We start from the raw sequence: 23,499 nt of genomic DNA on the forward strand, positions 1-23,499 counted from the left end.
CCAACGGTATTCTTCTGTTACCCCTTCTCTACTGAGAACACAATCCTTCCCGCCTCATTTTACTATATACCAGCGCATCCGCCTCTGGTGATAGCTAGTGATCAGTTCCGCATTACGTAGGGGTGCGCGGCATACTTTTGAACAGGTAGCGACTGAGTTCGCTGAATGCGATACAACAGCGGCACAATGACTGCAGCGACGGCAGCCTCATCAACATACTTCTACATCTGTACATCGGCACCTGCGAGAAATTCTGTTTTGTGTTACACATATAGGCTTTCAGTTTTTTAAGATGTTTTCACCGAAACAAAGGTAAGAGAGATAACTAGGTGAATATATTAATAAATGAAAAGCACTAGTTTGCTTTTCTTCTACAGTATTACTTTTATTGTGTTATCCGGTTTTCGGCTTACAAGGCTGTCTTCAACAAAGAAGTTACAACGTTTGTAAACAACATTGGAAGAGAAATTACACGTCTACATTGAAGCAAAAACATACAGTGAGCAACATATTTGAAGTGTGGTGGTAATGCAATTTAAAAAGTAAAAATTTTTAACAGTAAATAATTGAAAATACAAACCGAGTAGACAGGAAAAACATTAACACAAAGTAGGAACAGGAAGTCTACATAATAGTTTCTATTAATAAACAAAACTAATAAAATAAAACAAAATTACTAGTTGAGACGGCTACTTCACGTATAAAACATGGAGAGTGATACAAACGCCAAGTAAAAGAAGAAAGAATGATCAATGTAACTACAAAATATATAAGGAACTTAAGCAATATCAATAAGATAAACAGAAATTAATAAATGCAGGAAAATGAAGGAGTGTGAGGGAACATATTGTAAATGTAATCTCTGACAGTGTGGTGGTACTGCATTTTAAAAGGTAAAAAAAAGCTGAACAATACACAAATACAAAAGTAGCAAACAGGAAAAACATTAACATTATACCCAAAACTGTGACTATATAACAGTTTGCATTAAATAAATCAACCAATATATGGTGAGACAACTAAGAGGTATTAAACGTGGGAAGTAATACAAGTACCAGTTAGAAGAAATTCTTAACAAATGAAACTACAGTTTATATGGGTGACACAGACCATTTCAGTAAAATAAAAGAACTTAATGAATACAGGAAAATGAGAATATGTAGGAACAGACAGTGTGGGAAGTAATGAAAAACAGAGATGACTCTGAAGTTTAGAAGAGAGGAAGTGTTGAGCTGTGTCTGTTCATTTAGGGTTCAATCAGGACTGTGAGCTAGATGTCTGTTAATTTTCAGGGCTTCCAGCAGGTTGAGTTTATGGCCTTTGTTTGCTAAGTGAAGGAGATGGGACTCTCGTTGGTAGTTGTGAACCTCACTCATTACACGCTCAGCAAATGCGGAGTCAGAATTCTGAAACCTCCAGCTGTGTTTGAGTTCAACGAGCCTAGTTGATATGTCTCTACCTGACTGATCAATGTTAATTCCTGTTGTGCTGCCATAATCACGCGGGTAACCTTTTCATATGAATCACCTGAGTACGAATGACAGCTCCTACAACGCACTGCCCTCTTGTGCCTTACGTACGCGATACCACCGCCATCTTTATACAGCTTGTTTCAGAAGTGATGGTGAATATTCAGGGATAGGACAGAATGATCATTCGAAACAAAGATCTCAGGTAAACCTGGGCTGCAAGTCGCATGCCTTAAGAACTATGAGCAATTCTTGATCGTCCGTGCTGCGAAACAAATCTCTTCTACTGCAAGCTCTTTGCTATACATATTTTGGGAAGTGCTAGTATGGACCAAAACAAGAAAAAATGTCCAGTAAACATGTGCTCTAAAATGTGTTCCTTAAAAGCTATGAGCAATTGTTCACTAGTAGAGTTGTGTTTCAAAGTAGCGAAGATGCAAAAGTGCTCATAGCTCTTAAGGTATGCATTTTAGAGCACATGTTTACTGGATATTTATCTTGTTTTTGTCTATACTACCACTTCCCGAACTATGGAAATCAAAGAGCTTACAGTAAAAGAGATTTGTTTCACAGTATCTTAGCTCTTCAAGTATGCGTTTCAGAGCAAATTTTTACTTGACTTTTGGTTCCGAATGATCACTCCTGTCGTATCTCTGAATATTGAGAGGACACAGAGAGAATTAATAGTATGTGTCTCTCTCTTCTACACTGTTCCCACTTTTCTTCCCGAGATCTTCACATCATGGTCAGCAGCTCAACCAGGAGTAACCATTATTAAACCTCATTTATAAAGAGATGGGAGCTAGAAAAGCGGTGCACAGCCTACCAATAATGCTTGTAAATTCTGTCCTGAGTATTTTCACGTGTGTGATAGTGTGGGAACTAGATTTTGATGAGCTCAGTTCGACAACCAGCCTGACATTTATCCAGATGGGTGTGGAAACCCGTCTAAAATCCACTTTCAAAATGACCAGTGTTTCACACCATCAGTCGTTGACAAAGCTCTTGGCTTCGCTGCAAAGCCCACTGTTCCACGTAATGCATTGTATGAGAGGGAAAATTAATTTGTGCGAGTTCTGCAAAGTAATTACACGCCCATAAATAGAAATAACACGTGCATGTCATTGTAACAAATAACATCACAAAAGGAATGAAATAACGAAATAATCCGACGACAATTCCGCGTTGCTGGCAGCCATATATAAACCCACATTCTCTAACCTTGTACTAGTATGTCCCCACGTATGATGACTAAATACATTTACAATATTTTCCATTTAAAGCATAAATTTTATAATCAGTCACAGAATGAACACTCGAAATATTGGAAGATAAATGTTTAAATATTATCACTCCTCTGTGGCTGTTTTGGCAGGTTTACGTCCACCACAACATTACTGAAGCAGGGACTGAAGGTGCTTTGGTCGGCTTACCGTGACCTTTCATCGTGATATTACACGAGGACACACTGAACTATATGCACAATTGTCCTGAAAGCATTCACAGTGCGGTGCGGTTTCCTTTGTCACACTGTATTTGTTTAGTGTAACGTCACTCCTTGTTTCCGATAACAGCCATAGAAGGTCAAGTGCAATAATATCGCGGTAGGGTAGTACATAATATCATATTATACCAACGCTAATATCCTTTAGGTGAAATGAGACAGTTCCAGTAACCAGTGAAATCATAACGCAGTGTGTGCCGATTTCAAACTTCATATCGGATTAAAACATTGTGCGCGACTATAGGAAACTAAAGTTATAGAACTAATAACAATTCTTTATTGTCGTCAGCATTTTAACGCCCTTAGAGGGAGGTTTGAATTTGTTCCCGTAGTTGTAATAGCCTTATACCTTGTGTTTAAGGTAGACTGGGCTGAAAAGAACCTATACAGTAGAAAAGAGAATTATCAGTTTACAGTACTCGGTGAGACAGACTCCGCAAGGCATTTATGGTCTCTCTTATTCACTATTCTTTGTAAAAATTGTATGCTAAACGCTTTACGTATTACACAGCTTTTTAACAATTGTTTAATAGCTTTTGTAATTCGTCCATATAGCCAACTTACAACATTTTAACATTTCAAAATCATGGAATATTAAAATAGACGTTCAGTAAGGAAGTTACTTAAATTTATCGAAAGGCAGTCTCGATAAATTCAAGTAACTTGGTTCCTGAACGTTCATTTTAATGTTGCATTATTTCGAAATGTTAAAAAAGGAATAAGGAAGTCAGTTCTACGAAGGTCTTGTGAACAAATTCTGAAAGCTGTGGAAAGATTTTAAAAATTCAAGTAACGGTAATGCAACAGATACGTACCTCTTAGTACTGAGCAACAGAAAGCACGCCTTATCTAGTCGCCATCACAATCCATGATTTTATCAATGTTCAGCGATTACATCGACCTGTCTATTGTTTCTGTTTCACCATCTAGAATTCGCGTTGTGTCATACTGCAGCCTTTGAACTGAGGAGAATTTAACTTACTTGGCCGGATACAATGAAGGCGAAAGACAGGAACTACCCATTTGTCACTGTAAAAGTTAACTTTATCACTTTCAACTTTTGGCTTAGATCAGGAAAATAATTTCGAATAATATTTCAAACTATCATAGAGCATCAAGCGTGATAGTGTAATTATTTAATTTTAAATTTTTGGTATTGTATTTCTCGGGAGTAACAAAAGAAATACTTATGTACGTCGACGTAAGAAGAAAGTACAAAGGGAATATAGAAAAACAAGTCGCTCAAGAACGAAATAAATACGAATTGCAGGGACATTAACGTGAAATGGCTCCATGAAAAATGTGAAGAAATCGAAAAAGGAATGATAGTCGGAAAGACTGACTCAGCATACAGATCAGTCAAGCAAGGGCGATAACATTAACATTACAATGCGAATTCCACTGTTAAATGCAAAGGAGAGAGTGAAAAACAGGACATTGGAGATCTCTGTTAGAAGGAGGACTTTTCTGATGACGTGATAAAAGAAAAATCAGTAGTCGCCAGGGAAGAGGTAGAGCAGCCAGTACTATAGTCAGAATTTAGAAGGGCTTTGGACAACTTGTGGTCAAATAAGACAGATACCAGAAGCGACAGATAACATTCCAGCTGAATTTCTAAAATCATTTAAGGAGTAACAAAAAAACGACAGTTCACGTTGGTGTGTAGAATGTATAAGACTGGCGGTATACCATCAGACTTCAGGCAAAACATCATACACACAATCCTGAAGGTAACAAGAGCCGACAAGAGCGAGAACTATTGCACAATCGTGTTAGCAGCTCATGCATTTAAGATGCTGACAACAATACAAAGAAGAATTCAAAAGAAAAATATGTTCAACTGTGTGAGAATTCCCAAGTGATCAAACTACTGACGTCATTGGTCCCTAGACTTACACACAACTTAAACTAACTTATGCTAAGAACACACACACACACACACACACACACACGTCCGAGGGAGGACTCCAACCTCCGGTGGGACGGGCCACGCATTCAGTGACATGGCGCCTCTAACCGCGCAGCCACTCCGCGCGGCAATTCAAAAGAAAATTGAGGACCTGTTAGATGACGATTTGTTTGGTTTTAGGAAAGGTAAAGGCACCAGAGAGGCAATTTCTGACGTTGCGGTTCATAAGGAAGCAAGACTCAAGAAAAATCAAGACACGTTCATAAGATTAGTCGACCTGAAAGATCCTTCGACAGCGTAAAATAGTGTAATATGTTCGCAAATCTGAGAAAAATAGGAGTAAGCTATGGGGAAATACAGGTAATATACAATATTTACAAGGACCAAGAGGGAATAATAAGAATGAAAGACCAAGAACGAAGCTGTAGAATTAAAAAGGATATAAGAAAGGACTGTAGTGTTTCGTCCCTACAGTTCAATCTATACTCGAACAAGTAGTCGCGGAAATAAAAGAAAGTTACAAGAGTGGGATTAAAATTCAAGGTGAAAGAATATCAATGACAAAATTCGCTGATGACAGTGCTATCCTCTGTGAAAGTGAAGAAGAACTATAGGGTCTGTTGAATGGAATGAATGGTCTAATAATTATGTAACATGGATTCAGAGGAAATCGAAGGAAGATGAAAATAATGAGAAATAGCAAAAACCAGAAATGGGTATCACAAAGTAGACGAAGATATGGAATTCTATTACCTAAGAGTAAAATAACCCATGATGGAAGGAACAAGGACTTAAAAAGCGGGCTAACACTACAGAAAGGGCATTCTGGGGCAAGAGAAATCTATCAGTATCAAAAATAGGAATTAATTTGAGGAAGAAGTTCCTGAGAACGGACATATGGAGCACAGCGTCGTATAGTAGTGAAACATGGACCGTGGGAAAACCGCAACTGAAGAGAATCGAAGAATCTGAGATGTGATGCTACAGAAAAAAGTTGAAAATTATAGTGCATTTGAAATTAGTTGCGACTTTTGACGTTTACCTTACCGGAGGTGACGTGACGCCGTTTCGCAGGTAACACCAATGGCGAGCCGGCTTTCCCTATCACTCCGCCAGCAGTTCGGTTCGTAAAGCGTCCCTGTTGCCAAGCCGTGAATAGACGGTACCACGTGGTGTCGCTCATCAGAGGCATCTACGCTCATTAGCTCACGTTGCGAAGTGATATTTTATGGCGTTGAAGTGTTCTACAGTCGTCAGGTATTCGTTTTGGCGCTGCGTTAAAAATGACATTGCAGCATGTCTGAACACGAGATAATGTTCTGTTGCAAAACATTCCTCCGAATTCGACAATAGTAATGAACAATGCGCTATACCACTCGGCTGTGATAGATGAAGCTCCAGCAACGCAGCGGAGGAAAGCGGTTATTTTTCTCTGCGTAGAAAGAAATGTTCGGTTGGACAAAGTTAAACCTAGCTTGTGTAAGGCGAAGGTAACGGAACTTGTAGTACTGTACAAGCAGAAAACTCCACGCTATCATGTCGTCGAAATGGCTAACGCTAAAGAGCATAGTTTAAACAGGCTCCCTCCGCAACATGCTCATTTAAATCCAACTGAGAATATATGGCGTAGGTGAAAAGTAATTTGGTAGAAAACAACAATAAATTTACGCTCAGCGAGGTTGAAATACTAACAACAGAAACCATTGCAAATGTTAAATCACAGGACTGGTCTGAAGTTGTCGACCATACCAAGAATGCAGTTGAGGAGACATGGATTTGTGAGAGAATGTGTCGACTTTTGAGTAACACAGTACTTTTCTTGCTGCTGTATTAACATCTGCTTCTTTTGCCTAAACACACCAGAGTTTACAGGTATACATCTCAGTAACGTTCTAATGCAGTTGAAATTCTTGCATAATCCTAAAACAGCGTATTATTAAACTAGTAACGGAAGGCGAGACTTGCCAATAGTTATGAGAAAGCCCATTCTCAGTATAAAAATAAATTTGCAAAAAAATGGTTCAAATGGCTCTGAGCACTATGGGACTTAACAGCTGAGGTCATCAGTTCCCTAGAATTTAGAACTACTTAAACCTAACTAAACTAAAGACATCACACACATCCATGCCCGAGGCAGGATTCGAACCTGCGACCGTCGCGGTCGCGTGGTTCCAGACTGAAGCGCCTAGAACCGCTCGTCCACTCCAGCCGGCAATAAATGTGCAGCTTCTTCACTTATATTGTTGCAAAACCCACAGCAATTCTCGTTTCACAGTCTATTAATGGTCCTTAAAAATTACATTATTTCATTTTAAAAATATGCAGTTCCTTGAATATTGAGGTAGATATGGAAGTTTCGCATATTAATCATATGGCAAAGTACTCTTTTCTTTGCGTGCTATCATTTGCCTAAATCTTGTATCGAGATCTCAGACCGTTTATGAGATACGAGGGGTTTATGAATATATCATTCTGGCTTTTTCACTGGCGAGTGCGTTCGTTACGGAGCCCTTTACATACAATCCATTTTCTCTCCATTGGTGACAGATAGCGACATCCTTCTAGGTTTAAAGAACAATTTAACATGTTATCTAAATTTCATACGCAGCAACGTATGACCTAACATACACCAAACACAAGCCCATAGTGACCCATATTTTTCACTGCATACTTTAAGAATTTCTCGCAGTAGTTTAGCTAATACCGAAATATCATAATAACTATGACCATTAACCGTTCCGCTCACCCTGGAGTACTCGGATTCGGGCTATGACTGACGATAGGCCCAATACGATCACATTTTTCAGTCCGGTTCGTACAGTCACTAGCAGTGGCCTGTTCTCGTCCAGCCACTTCTTTCCTTGGTGATAGAGTTGGCGCATTACTGCATCCCTCGTCTGTACTTCCACCGTCGGAGGGTGGCACGGAACTTAGAAGTTTCACCACCACACTTTCAAAGGGCTGTGCTTGGCTGTTCTTCATCCGTGGCTTTGAGTCTTCTCTCACTTGCCCACCAAGACAGTTGGACCGGATCTGAACCGGTGACGCTGTATAATAGTACACTGCCACAAAAAAAGGAAATGGTAGGTAATTCATTATGAAGCTATAAGACATGCGAGACTCACAGTTTATTACGGTATAGTTCCTTTAAAATCGCTTGAGAAAAACGGCAGATTGGCCAGCTTGCGCGGACGTGCCGAGCAGACCTGGCGTTATCGGGCGACTGCTGATGTGTTCAGAACACGCTGACAACTATACTGCCCTCCACTCGCTCCGTACTGAACTGTCAAAAGTCACAACTAATCTTAAAAGTACTGTAGGTGGACTGATAAGAAAATGTAATCCTCAGTAGATCTCAGTAGAATCAGCGACGAAAGGAATAAGTGGGAAACACTGACAAGAAGAAGAGACAGGATGGTAGACATCTCATAAGCCCTCAGGGAATAAGTTCCGTAGAACTAGAGAGAACTGTAGAGAGTAAAAACTGTAGAGAGAGACAGAGATTGGAGACATGTAGCCAACTATTGAGGACTTAGATTCCAAGTATTACTCTGAATGAAAATGTTGGCATAGGATAGGAATTCGTGGTGGTCATCATCATGCTAGTCAGAAGACTGATCTGATAACTCAAAAAAATGATCTTTCTGAAAATACCACCGACTCAATTATCTCTTCCCCTCAGGAAATAGGAAGAATTCACTGGGTCTAATGTCAGGAGAATACAAGGAGAGAAGAAATGAAGTAATATTTGGAAGTCCAAATAAGCTGAATGTGTGAATCTGTCCTCTGCTTAGACAGATGGGGGCACTGTCGAGGAGCATCAAGCAACCCTTAGGCGGAGTTCATCGCGTTGCTTCGCCTTCACAGCCTCACGATATTTCGGTAATATGTTCCGGGGATAGTTTGCCCCTTACGAGCGTAATCTATTAAAACTTTACCATTTTCGTCGGTGAAAAATGCACGTCCTTCTTTATCACGAGGTCTTATAGATACACCAAGCACTCGTCCATGCTGATCAGGCGGCTAACGAAGTGATCAGTGCTGTCTTGACACTCCTGCAAAATTTACGCTCTTAACTCGTTTAGGCGGTCTACTGGAATGGGTGTGAGCAGTCGAGGGACCCAGCGGGCAGCGACCTTTGGCTCTCCGAGGTTGTCGTGCGAGGAGTCCAAAACTGATCCTCGACTGATTTTCACTTCTTCCACTATAGTCTCGTCTGGGATATGATGGCCTTTGGGAAACTTGATCAACACTGCTCTTGCCGAATCTTCTCACAGGTGTGGTCTGCGACTTCATTCATCGCCACTCAGGCCTGTTTGAGCACAACATTAGCGTCACCGCCATGGCTGATTGTTGCCGTGAACTTTCACCAACTCCACATGGACTGCTGCAGCATTGTTCCCCTCCTCTCCTTTAGTGCTGACATCGGTGCCTACCAAGTCTGCAGACTTTTACCTTGCAAGAAAGAAAGAAATACGTTTTCGAGGTGACGATTGAAACTTGGTGATTAAAGAGGTATGGTAACAGCAAAATCCCAAAACATTACCATGCTAAGAAGGTGTAAGAAAAAACGGAAGCAATCGAAGCTACTTCCAGTCGTCTCCGAATAGATAAATGCAGATCATGCACTGTTTTCAATAGAATCTTAAAACATTCCTCATCAGGTAACTATTACGGCGACGGATGGCGGCAACGCACGTATCTCTCCAAAATAGACCTCAAATGATCTGGCGACTGTGACGGCCAGGGGAGATGCCACAATTTATCCTCGTGCTCGCAAAACCAGTCCTTCAGGCTGCGTGAAGAGAGGATCTGTCGTCTTCGAACACATCACTGTTTGGGAACAAACGTTGTATCACTGATTGGACCTGATCAGCCAAAATGATGAGGTCTTTCTTGTCAGTAACGCGACCTTGCAAAATAACCACGTGGTCCATGGAATTACAGCAATATATCTGCCCAAATCATCATCGAACACCCACCATGTCTCGCCCCTTCCACGTAAACTCGGTCAGAAGTTGAAAATACTGTGCAGAAAGGCACATCCGACAAGATGTATTTCTTCCTTTTCCCCATATTACAGGCTTTATGGCCTCGAACCACGTTTTCCTCATAAACACTTCGAGTAGTTTCGCTGCCGACAGGTTTTGTGAGTGCGACATTCACTTCTGCAGTGAGATTTAAAACTATCGTCCTCTTATTCTTCGTCACAGTCCTCTTCAATGACAGTCTATCACTATCAGTCAACACACACTTCCATGCACGTTGTGACTTAGCCGATGATGTTTTCCCGTTTTCCGTGTAAGCGGAATAAAACTTCGGCATGGTGCCTCTTCAGTAATGAAACACGTTGCCTACCCTGGTTCCAGTAGCACCCATCACACGAGAACGAACAGTCTGCCCACGTTCGAATTCACGAAACGCTGAAATAATGAACTAACTCCATAGATCACTGTTCAAACCACGAGTGACAGTTGCAACGGACTGCGGACGTTGTACAGTTTCCGTTCGTGTTCTAATACAGCAGTGGAATCTGCAGGCTTCGCTAGCATCAGCATTTATGTAGCTTGCATTTCTCGCGGCTCTATTCATGACTGATTCTCGGTCCGTGAGTTGTGTTCTTGTATACCTGGAACATGCATATGAGTCCAATAACACGACAGGAAGCAGCAGGGCCATTATTATCAAACACACATTGCTTGTGTTAAACAGTGTTTATTAGCTTGCACAATTTAAATACAGTAAAATCGATCAATTTAACAAGCACAATAAAATTTTTTCTTAAATCCCTGTTGAAATCCGCATAAAAATGCATAAAACATTAAGAAAAGCCGTCCGGAATGGCCGAGCGGTTCTAGGCGCTACAGTCTGGAACCGCGTGACCGCTACGGTCACAGGTTCGAATCCTGCCTTGGGCATGGATGTGTGTGATGTCCTTAGGTTAGTTAGGTTTAAGTAGTTCTAAGTTCTAGGGGACTGATGACCACAGCAGTTTAGTCCCATAGTGCTCAGAACCATTTTGAACCATTAATTTCTTAATATAATCAAATCTTGCCAAACTCTGAAACCGCAAAGCTATCCTGCACCACGACTTCTCTTTTGCAATATTAATTCATAGGAAAGTATAACATTAAGTCATAACATAATGAACACAAGTAACAATAAGGCAGAGGACTGATAATCTCAGATGTTAAGTCCCATAGCGCTTAGAGCCATTTGAACCATTTGAACAATAAGGCAACTTCTAAAACTTGAACGCTCAGCAATGAAGACACCGGGCACACGAACTTCTAAGGAATAATCCAGTTCATACCAGTACAGGTAGGCATTAATTAAATAACAAACAATTAATAAAAAACAGAACCTGGGCATCTAATTATTCCCTGAGAACATACGCATATGAAATCCTCCTTTACAAGAATGTAACTTCATAATCAGCACACAAAGTACAAATACGATAAAATAGCTGATAAGAGAATACAGAATTAATAAGGCGGAGCCTCCAGCAATCTGATCGGGCACTGATTACAGAGTGACCCAGTTTTGAAAGTTTAAATTCATACTTCGAGCGAAAGGTGTATCCGCCGAGGTGGCGGAGGAACGAGCTACGGGGCTTAACGACCCGACAGAGCCAGGAACAAAGAGAACAGCAATACGCAACTTAACAACGACATCGAGCCAGAAGGACAAGAACATGGAGCCCAGTCTAACGAAGCACATTTCCACTGGCAACGGCCAAGCCGTCAAGCCTCGGTGCTACGCGCCACGGTACCGGAGGAAATACACTGCGCTCCGTCCAGCTCAAACATAAATCAACTACAACAGAACATTTGCAATTGCACATTCATATTACATAAAAGAATAAAACATAACATAAACACAGAAAGGCTCGTCAAATTATTTTTTCTTTTAATCTGAATCATTAAAAATTGATTCAGACATTGCAATTCACTCGTAAATAAGATTGTTCCTTGAAACGTAACAGCAACAGTTGAGCATTACCTTAAGCCGGAAAGAGCCCACCAGAACTACACCTTGATGGAATCTGATGTAGTTTCACAGACAGTATTTCGTTATTCGTTAATTACGATGCAAATTTTGGTACTTAATCACCAAGGTTACAACAATTTTAGATATACCATCACTCAGTAATGAGGAGCTCAACCGGTTTCCTTGCGTATAGCTGCAGATCCGTCTTATAGTGGTAGGAAACCAAGATGGAAAGCCCAACCCCGTTGTCATGTCACGTGCGAAACACGTTTGACGTGTTAAACTCGTCACTGAACACAACAGTAATTAACCATTAACAAATATACATAAGCACACAATTGTGGAACGCACACCATATGCGCAGGCGAACGGCTAATGCTAGGTGACGCTCCGGCAAGCTCTTCTTTTCAACGTGCAGTGCATGGCGAGAAAAGCCAAACACTACGCCTCGTGCCGTAACCCAAAACCTTTTCGCCGTCTCCGGCCGTAGCACTCCAGTAATACCACACGCTATGAGCATCCGCACGAAGTAAGGGCCAGTCTCCCCACCGTGTTGTAACCGCCGCAACGGACAGACACCACATTGAGCGCTGCTGTTTTTTGTTTTTTTTTATACGGTACACCACAGCATCACCAGCCTTCCGCGGTCTAACTGTGTTGGTGAGCCAGTAAATATAAACCATAGGGCAGTGACACTCCGTCGCTGCAATATACTTTGGAGGTGAGGCGGTGGGACTTGGAGTCCCAAACCACCCTGCAACGGTGACAGTACTCTTCTGACTGGCATAAAAACTTAGTCCGACGTGGGCAGGTAGGATTGGAAAGTAGTGGACGTGGAATGGAGGGCTAGTCCTGGCAAAGGAGGCAGCCGTGGTGGGCGTGCCAGGCCCAGCGCTAGTTCTGTACGGAAGCCGATTGCTATAGGATGGTCAGCGGAACCTGATGGCGATGCCAGCGGCGTGGGTGTGTAGTCCCAACGTGTCGTAGCCCATGGACAGTGTCCCGTAGGGCAGCAAATTTCTCATAGAGCCACCGCGCGTTTTTGCTATGGTCTCCTTGAGGGGGACGATATATGCTTCCTCATGGAGAGTCACAATCGTCGTGCCAGGGCGTGCGGGCTCCACCTGAAAACCTTGTTCCGCAGGCGCTGCAACGACCGCATCCTGGTGACTCTAGTCGTGGCCCTTGCAGTGAAACCATACTAGAAGGCAGGCAGGATAACTGCCCAGTAGATACGAAGCTTGGTAGGCATGTTAAGTTTCTTACTGCGGAATAGGGGCCACAGGGCCCTGGTCAGCTTTTGCCCCTTGTTGGCGACATACTCTGCATGACAGTGGAACAGCAGCTTGTGGTCCATCCGGACTCCGAGATAGGTGGTCGTCGGGGACCAGGGCACCTGCACGCCTGCAATCGAAATATTGCGCCGGAGGACTGGGCGCCGTTTCGTGAAATAGACAGCCGTAGTTTTGGCGGCACTAATAGCGATTTTGTTTGTCCGGCACCAGGTGATGGTGACGACCACTTGCCGTTGGAGGCGGGCGATGACGGCGTCAGTGATAAGTCCAGTGGTATAGAGTGCTGTGTCATCAGCATATTGTGTCAGATGGCACTCGGGGATTACCGGCATATCATTCACGTAGATGTTAAAAAGAATGGGAGACAGCCCGGATTCCTGTGGAGCGCCTGCTGTCAATGGGCTAATGCCAAAACGCATTCCCCGGTGAGCCAAGAGGAAAGTCTACCAAGGAGGAAGTCATCCACAATCTTCACGTGGATATCCGGTATAGGGCTCTGTGTCAGCATCTTGCGCACGAAGTTGTCGGTCCAAGACTTATCGTAGGCGTTTTGCAAGTCCAGAGAAACGGCAGCTGTCGATCTGGCGGCGTTGAATCCTTTGCTGACGTGTTCAGTGATTCGGAGGACCTGAAGTTCGGCAGAGAGGTGCGAAGTACAGCCGAACTGTTGAGGTCGGATCGTCCCAGCCGCCGCCATAGGTTGGGAAAGTCGGTGGAGGAGCACCCATTGAAGGACCGTCGGCATTGTGTTTAAGAGGCTGATGGGCCTGTTGTTGGTCTTTGAACCGCTTGGGGATCGTAATGAGCTTGCTCCCACTTAGAGGGGAAAAGGCCAGACGTGAGACAACCATTTAAGATCTTAGTGAACAAGAGTAGAGGTGGCAAAGATGTTCATTTAAAATTTCGTCCAATCCAGGGGCTGAGCGGCCACGTTTCCGTCGTAGGATCCGCTGGACTTGTGCCATGGACGTCAAGTGGGGGGCAGACTGAGGTGGACGGGTGCGAAAAGCGCTGCTGCCTCGACGCTACAGACTTAAATAGCCGAGCTCGCTGTGAACAACCGACTCGCGGCCGGCCAAAGATGACACTACAAGAAAAGAGTACTGTTGTGGGTTGGCAGGAGATCCAACACCGTGATATTAGAGGAAGCCGAAAGGTACGCGTTTTAGCTCACGCAGGCTGGCGTGAGGTCTGGAACAGGTCAAGGAAATTAGACTTTAGCAAAAAACGGACGTAGCTGGTGGAATACTTAACTTTAATCCATAAATGGTGAACGTCGCTCTTGACGGTACATGTTTTGACAGTATCGATAGTAGCTGGTATGGCGCCTTGCTAGGTCGTAGCAAATGACGTAGCTGAAGGCTATGCTAACTATCGTCTCGGCAAAGGAGAGCGTATTTTGTCAGTGAACCATCGCTAGCAAAGTCGGTTGTACAACTGGGGCGAGTGCTAGGAAGTGTCTCTAGACCTGCCGTGTGGCGGCGCTCGGTCTGCAATCACTGATAATGGCGACACGCGAGCCCGACGTATACTAACGGACCGCGGCCGATTTAAAGGCTACCACCTAGCAAGTGTGGTGTCTGGCGGTGACACCACAGGTACTGGCGCCAGCCGCGCGCCGTATCAGTACCCTCGTTGTGAACTGTTGAAACTGTGGTATCCCTGATCTAGTTCCCATCCAGCATCAAATATTAGCATGTGAGTCATACTACACTATCACGTTATTGAGTGATTGACAGCTTTATGGCATTATTTTTATTGTACAAGCGAGTTACGAAGTTGCACCCTTGACAGTCTCGCACAGTGGAGGAAGCAGTTGCTATCTAACGTAAGGCGCGGTCCTTTTGAACTGCGCAGGGCGACTGGGTGTACCCGTACCGGCCGGGGGAGTATGCGACGCTGACGCGCAAGTACCTGGGCTCGCTGTACTGGTCGACGCTGACCCTCACCACCATCGGCGACCTGCCCACGCCGGAGAGCAACCTGGAGTGAGTAACCGCCGCGCGCCACCTGCACCACGCTTGCCTCGCAACCCGCTCGTAGCTGACACCCAGCTCTCTCTTTGCATGCCTAGACTTCGCTCAGCGCATCCATTTGTAGCTACAGTCTTTTGTAGTATATTGCATGCTCAGCCACTTACCGATTTCTGTGGTGTGAATACCGCAACGTAAGATGTGAGGAAGTAGCGAGTTTCCCTCGAGAAGGGGTGAGGAACGGATGGGCTACAGTAATCAGTACCGTATTTAGAGCCTGGCGTTAAAGTATATGAATAACAATATTTTTAAAAATTCCGGATAAATGCGAGAAGGACTTAACCACCGAGTGTTCCGTACAAACTGAATTACCTACATAGATGGCTCATCCACCCCGGAAATCAAGGATTTAGATGATTCTTATGTGTTACCAACATTTATTCTGGCAAGATATCGGTCCCGAGAATTTCATGACTTCCAAGAATAATTTAATTTTGTGGTTTAACTGGAGAATTTAGAAGATTCTTATGTGTTACCGACATTTATTCTGGCCAGATATCGGTCCTGGGAATTTCAAGGCTTCCAAGAATAATTTAATTTTGTGCTTTAACTGGAATTTATTCCTTTAAGTATATTGTGAAACCTTCCCTCTTCCCCAATATCATGGTTCTACGTTAGCGGGAATTTCCCTATAGGTATTGATGAGAGAGTTTTCGAGTGTCAAAATATGTGATAAATAACCTGCAAAAACAGTATTTTAGAGAGATTTGCGAATTAACGCATCACTTTGATTATGTTATTTCTTTGCATAAATTTTATTTTTTTATACATCTTGACGTTCAGTGAGTTGATGAGGTTTAAAAATGACAAGGCTTGAGTTCATTCCGGCTTCAACACTATGTCTTGACATCGCTATGAACAAATAAAATTTAAAAAAAAGAGAGAGAAAGAACAAAAAGTTGATTCATGTTCATGCTAAATTCAGAATTCCATTAATCATCATTTGGTTTTGGATGAAATTACCCCCAGCTCACTGCACAAAGGCGCCGAAACATATTTGGACATTAAAAAGATCACATATTTGTTCCAAAAGTGTTAACCATCAAGTTATGTGTAAGAGACTCTGTGTCGTTTGTAACGCAGATGAGAGCTACTGCCAAAAGTGAAAGCGTGAGCCGGCCGGAGTGGCCGTACGGTTCTAGGTGCTACAATCTGGAGCCGAGCGACCGCTACAGTCGCAGGTTCGAATCCTGCCTTGGGCATAGAATGTGTGATATCCTTAGGTTAGTTAGGTTTAATTAGTTCTAAGTTCTAGGCGACTGATGACCTCAGAAGTTAAGTCGCATAGAGCTCAGAGCCATTTGAACCATTTTTTGAAAGCTTGAGAGCGGGTCGTGAACAACGTACCTATGTAGCGCAATCGGCAAAATAATTTCTGTGAAAGGCAAAGTTCCATGTTGGGATCCCGGTTCAGCACACAGTCGTAATGAGTCAGAAAGCGCTCAGTCCTTTGTAGGACAAACATTCATTCCAGCTCCTCTGATTGTCTGCTGGCCGCAAGAATTTGTCTTAAGTACTGGCCGTTACCCGTCGCTATATTCACATAACAGTAGCTTTGTTATGTTGAGCGATGGTGTGTATGCAAGTGCAATATTACGAGTATGAGCTCCCTTACTTGTCTGTCTGTTGCGGCGCGAACAGGTCGTGATGTGCACGCGCCGAATGGTGCGTGCAGGCGGGTGCAGGCAGCACCATGTGTCTACGCACCGCGCTGTTCAAGTACCAGTACATTATACGACATGTGCATTAAGCATCAAAACTAAGTAGTTTTTTAACGTGAGATATGTTCATTGATGTAAATAAACATGTGCCATTCCCTACTTCACCAAATTGGGGATAGAACTTTTATTTTTACTTTCTTAAGTAACCTACATTTTCCTCAGGGTTAAAGGTATCTCCATTCCACACATATTTGTAGTCATTATATTGCACGACTACTTCCCTTCCTTTCCGGGGTTTCCACCTGGCTGATCTGACCGGTGTAATTAGGCAACTTATCACTCCTCGGGACCCAGTGTTGGTTAGTAAAGTTGCTCAGTGCAGTTTAATAAAAACGCGATCTGTTTATGAGATCCTAAGCACTGTATCCTGGATGCATCTCAGTGAATTTTCTATTACTCCTGTCGGTGGACATGTGATTCACTGTCTAAGAAAGTAAAATCATAGCGGAAAACAGCTTCAGAATTTCACGAACAACTCATTAAACCTTACAAGGATTGAATAATTATTACTAAAAATTTAATTTCAATACTGCATAGATAGTTACATTACTTAACTGTAACTAGTTTTCAACAAGGTTCAGAGATGGACGGGGATGGCGATTTGGTTATGACGATTCACTATCATTGTTATTAAGTCATGGAATAGTATGGTAGGTATGCAGTGACTGCAAGGCATGGGGTTGACAGAGAATGAAGACAATTATCTCACTGGGTCAGAGCGACCATTGGAGAGGTAAGCGCTTCCATGCAAATTAGAATGTTATTGTGCCTATCCATCCCTATCATGGTATTACTGCAATGTAATCTTACCATAAACTGCAGTTGTCGGCGTTAAAGCACAGTGGTGTAACGTGAGGGGGGCCTCTATGTATGACAGTTGGGAGTATGCCCCTCTTAATCCAAGTGTCTCCTCATATCCATGTCCAAACTCTGATCCGACATTCTCTTCGACTGTTCTGTCTGACTGTCCTACTCAAAAAGAAGATCTGAATTTCTATAGGGAGCACTCCTCCGCGCTCAGGAGCAACTTTGCTTGTACTTAAAAAATTCCCTAGCCAAGCACTCATTTTCTGTCATTTTGGGCTGGTAGCATAATTTTATAAAGTCTTTCATCCTTTCTTCATCAGATCTATAAAAAGTACTCTCACAATCAATTCTTTACTGCCCTTCTCTATCCTTTAAGAGCAACTGATGACTAACGTCACAGTCCGCCTACCAACGACAGGCGTGCTGTTCGCGCCAGCGCCATTTCGCCACTGTGGGAAAACAAAAAGGAGAAAGAAACGTTCTACTCTCTCGACTTGAAGGGCCAGCCACCACGTAACAAAGACCCAGTCGGTGGAATTTTCTGAGTATTTTCTAAAAACGTTATTTGCGGCTGGAGGCTACGCTTTTGCGCACCCCAGATAGTGTTGCTCTGAAATCCCTCACACCACTGGCAAGTATTTCTCGTCCTCCCGAGGGCGTGCTATCTGGTACACAGATTGCACTAGGGAAAACAGTGAGGACTGTGTATTTAATACCGCAACTCCATCCTGTCATTGTTCTAGAGGTCGGGGATCTGTGGTACCGGTGCTGGCCTAATAGCTGTCCGTCCACCCGCACAGAGCCCGTACTCCTGTTATCTCTCTATTGTGCTTACGCCACCCAGCTTATGAAAGGACATCACTGCCTGTGTCCCAAGGGAAGGACACCGGTGGCGGTCCCTCGCTCCCTAGCGGTCATCTGCCTCTGGTGGCACAGCCTCCACCTCTGCACGTCATGGTATGGCATGCATGAAACCCAACAGTCCTATCTGAACTTAAGACTCTAAGTGTTTTTTCTCGTCATATGTGTCATTAACATACTATTCTGTTCCATCACTACTTACTCGGATGAGATGTGGCAGGCTGGAGAGGTTAGCCATCTCCCGCTATTACTATGACTTACCCATAATTCCAGCGTTACGAAAATAATTTGGATATAAATACTTGAAAAAAATTACAGAACTTTATTATATTGTAATATCTTCATATTAGTTGCACTAGCTCTTTTCCGAAAGTTCATTAGCAGTCACATGGTTTCAAATGTCCGTTCCATATCCAGACAATGAGAGCTATTGACATTTCAGGAAACACAGATTGCAAAACCTGGGAAATTTCCGAATGCAAATGTCTTTCACATTGGTACTCAGTGTGAGCTCGGTCACTCTGACGTGCGTAGTTGCAGTGTAATGTAGTGTTTGTTTTGTTATAGACAAGTACAGTATCTGATTAAAAGAATCCGGACACCCCCACAAAAATACGTTTTTCATATTAGGTGCATTGTGCTGCCCCTACTGCCAGGTACTCGATATCAGCAACCTCAGTAGTCATTAGACATCGTGAGAGAGCAGAATGGGGTGCTCCGCGGAACTCACGGACTTCCAACGTGATCAGGTGATTGGTTGTCGTTTGCGTCATACGTCTGTAAGCGTGATTTTGCATACTTCTAAACATCCCTAGGTCCACTGTTTCCGATTCGATAGTGAAGTGGAAACGTCAAGGGACACGTACAGCACAAAAGCGTAGAGGCCGACCTCGTCTGCTGACTGACAGATGCCGCCGACAGTTGAGGAGGATCGTAATGTGTAATAGGCAGACATCTATCCAGACCATCACACAGGAATTCCAAGCTGCACCAGGAACCACTGCAAGTACTCTGACAGTTAGGCTGGAAGTGAGAAAACTTGGATTTCTTGGTCAAGCAGCTGCTCATAAGCCACAAAGCACCCAGGTAACTGCCAAACGAAGCCTCGCTTGGTGTAAGAATCGTAAACATTCGCCGACTGAACAGTGGAAAAACGCTGTGTGGTGTGACGAATCACGGTACACAATACGGCAATCCGCTGACTGGGTGTGAGTATGGTGAATGCTCGGTGAACATCATCTGCTAGCGTGTGTAGTGCCAACACTAAAATTCGGAGGCGGTGATGTTATGTTGTTCTCGTGTTTTTCATGGAGGTGGCTTGCACCTATTGTTGTTTTGCGTGGTACTACCACAGCACAGGACAACACTGATGTTCTAAGCACCTTCTTGCTTCCTACTGTTGAAGAGCATTTCGGGGATGGCGATTGTATCTTTCAACACGATCGAGCACCTGTTCATAATTCACGGCATGCAGCAGAATGGTTACACGACAGTTAACATCCCTGTAGTGGACTGGCCTGCACAGAGTCCTGACCTGAATCCTACAGAACACAACTGGGATGTTTAGGAAGGCCGACTTCGCGCCAGGCCTCACCGATCGACATCGATACCTCGCTTCAGTGCACAGTCTGTGAATTCCCCAACAAACCGTCCAGTACATGATCGAACGTATGCCTGCGAGAGTGGAAGTTGTCATGAAGGCGAAGGGTGGGCCAACACCATATTGAATTCCAGCACTACCGATTGAGGGCGCCACGCACTTGTAAGTAATTTTCAGGCACGTATCCGGATACTTTTGATCACATAGCCTATGAAACGATATTCTAGAGAGTTTTGAGATTAAACCAGGTACATTGAGGCAGAGTCTCGTGAACAACATCTTAAGATTAGGAACTCTCCTCTTGTTACCAGCCAAATGTACACCAAATACCGATGCAACCACCATGATTCTAATGAGTTATTTTTCGATTAAGCAACACCGCAAGAGCATACATTAGCTTTTGTTTCCAGTTACAAACTTTTTCTAATACCCTGCAATAGATTTGTTCTTTGTCATTTATTTTTCTTACCTGCGTGATGCTTTTGATATATTTTCTTAAAAACGTTCTTCATATGTGGAGATAAGTCGTAAGTTTCTTTTATTTATCTTAAGAGCACATGAATCTCACAATAATTTGTGTATAATATTCTTCTCCGGGCACAGGGGTGTAGGACGGTGCACAAAGAATGTATGTAAGTTTTCTAATATAAACCATGAACATTTTGTGCAATATGTCTACTTTCTTCACAGCTCATGCGTTGTAAGCAAAGAGTTTCCTGTCCATTAGGTATTATCTGATACCTTCAATACCATCAGAGATACAAAAACCCTTATCTCTTCATTATGTCAGTCGTAGGGTTTCTGAGATAAGGGTAGTAAAAGCAATTGCATGCGGCCCGTAACACGTCTCGGTGACATTAAGTAAATGAATTATTCAATATCTTGTCTCAAACAATTTGTAAGTGATTGATTTCCTCAGTTTGCCCAAACTGAAAAATGCACTTACTAAAAACCCATATTATTTTCGGAAAAATTACCTTTTATCAGCTAGATCACTTCTCTTGGGTGTCTTCGAATCATGCGTTGAGACATTCTCTGTAGACTATTCCTCTTTTGCTGTATTCAGTTTTATCCCTTAAATTTTATAAGGGACAGTCGCTAAAGAACGAATATTTCTCGTGTTATCTGACAACGTGACAGCAGTTTTCAAAGGATGGAGGTGAGTTTGGGGTTTAGTGTGACGTCACTGCCAACGTCCTTAGAAGCAGTGTATAATCGTGGGGTTGCACAAGGATGCGGCAGGAAATTAGCCATAGCCAAGTTTTATTAACTTTTGTTGATGTGTCCCGGCAGCTATCTAAAGTCACTTTCAGAAATCTCAGAATACCTAAATCCATTGTATAGTCAGGCGTTTATTGAAGTCCCGCCTCCTCCAGGCGACTGTATACGTCAAGAGCTGAAAGACTATATCACAGTAACTACCCCAACTCTCCCTTCTTCCCGCCGACCGCTGAGCCTTACCCCGCTAGTCGCAGACTGAGACCAACTAGTTCATGGGTAATTGGTTGTTTCGACCAAATCTGTCTGAATGGTTCGTTGAAACAGGCGAAGAAAAAGCAGTCATCAGATTACTGTTACTCGATGATTCCTCAGTTTAATCGAAATAATGTTCACAGATATGCTCTGTAACAAATGTCGGTTCGATCCCACTTGCAAGGCTAAACAACAATATTATGGCTGTAGATTCTAGGACTGGAGGTAGGGGCTAAAGTTCCCACAACGTGAACGTGTTTTAACAACCGTGTGGTGCAGGTTCCTTAATGCAATGGACGTTAGGAAAGCGACAATGTGGCACATCACGCAGCTTGCGGTACCTGAAATTGGATCGAAAAAGGAACTCTCCTATGTTCAACAGCGGTACATCAAATATTGTGTACAAAATACAGTGGGTCAAGATTGAAATTTATTTCCCTCGGAAAGATAGAAAAGCTGCACGTGAATTTTATCTCACCTTGTAGATAATGTCATCACGACTTCGAATTCCGGAATTTCAAGAGTTATGACAAAGAATCCACATAACGTTTCAATACGATACAGAGATCTTAACGCAGTGTCCATTTGCATCTGTAACTTAGATCAGCACCCTACACACAGAAATAAGACGGAAGATGTTAACAATATAGGGCGATGAGCAGAGGGAATCGCAATGCAACCGACATTTGACCTAATTTTCTGTTATTTATTTGTGGCTTTTGGACTTGATACAATCAGTCAGCTTCCGATGCATGATATGTTACAAATTATAGTGAGTTACACTATTTACTTTTATTGAAGTTCAACAGTACCTCATGGTGTCGAGAGGGTTAAATAATGTCTGATTTCGTCTTAAATTACGGAGCATTAGAAAATGCAAGGAATTTTCATTTCTTAATTTCATTACGTTGTTTCCGTTAGGTAATCTTTTTAGTCACTTGAGCGATTGGTGTTCCATTTAGAGAGAACAATTTTAATGTTTTGTTGCAAGAGAAATTGTTAATTTTGCTGCAAACCGATTCTTGTCGTAGGAAGAACGACTATTAGCAGTTCACCCTTTCTCACTCCTTCAGAGGAAAAGTGTTTAGACTTAGAAAGAAGAGCGAATAAATAGACGAGGACACATATCTTTCATTTTCAAGTTTCATATCAGATTCTTTTATTAAAACAACTTTTGATGCCTCCCGAATGACATCCTTTCCAACAACGCCGAGTAAGCTGAGAATGAGTTAATGCCCTGAGTCTAAGAGTGCGATATAAAGACGAGCATGTACTGGGGCTGAAGAGGTTCAAGGTGACCGCATTGTAAAAAAAATTAAAAGGAAGTAAATAGAAAAAATGTTGTAAATGACTAAGGTGACTGCTTGCCAAAAACAGCATATCTGGGATCGAGACTTGGTTTCGTTAGTCACTTTATGTTCTTACACTGCATGTTCAGAATTTGTGATAAGTTTTCAGTGACGTCATTTCATGTATTTACATACCCAACGATTTCATCCTGTCACCTGCTGATTTCATTTTAGAGACACTTATTCAGTCAATTAAATGGTAAGGCGCTGTTGACAACACACTTTGCCACGGATTGCCTTCTGCAATGCGCTACGTCTGGTGTTGTAGATAGCCATCATCATATTGTGGTCTGTATCAGCATCAAAGTTATGAGGGCGTGCAGAAAAATAATGACTCCAAATTTTTTTATGTAAAAACTCTGAAAGTTTTTCAAATAGAACAAAATTTATTAACATTCTAAATCTTTATTTTTCATGCCTGCTTATTTATTTCTCAACGTAGTCACTTTTAACCCAAGAAGAGACCAGTATGCTGATACCGTCACCGT

At 42.7% G+C, this 23,499-nt stretch overlaps 1 protein-coding gene across 1 annotated transcript in view; it reads left to right on the plus strand.

The window, feature by feature from the left end:
* LOC126101299 (cyclic nucleotide-gated cation channel alpha-3-like) overlaps positions 1-23,499 on the plus strand; it is an 881,849-nt gene that overhangs the window by 479,992 nt on the left and 378,358 nt on the right. Inside the window, exon 9 of the mRNA XM_049911978.1 lies at positions 15,025-15,155. Coding sequence (XP_049767935.1) covers positions 15,025-15,155 — 131 coding nt within the window. The remainder of the gene's footprint in view (positions 1-15,024; positions 15,156-23,499) is intronic.

The sequence above is a fragment of the Schistocerca cancellata genome, chromosome 9 (assembly GCF_023864275.1).
Source record: "Schistocerca cancellata isolate TAMUIC-IGC-003103 chromosome 9, iqSchCanc2.1, whole genome shotgun sequence".
Taxonomy (NCBI): domain Eukaryota; kingdom Metazoa; phylum Arthropoda; class Insecta; order Orthoptera; family Acrididae; genus Schistocerca; species Schistocerca cancellata.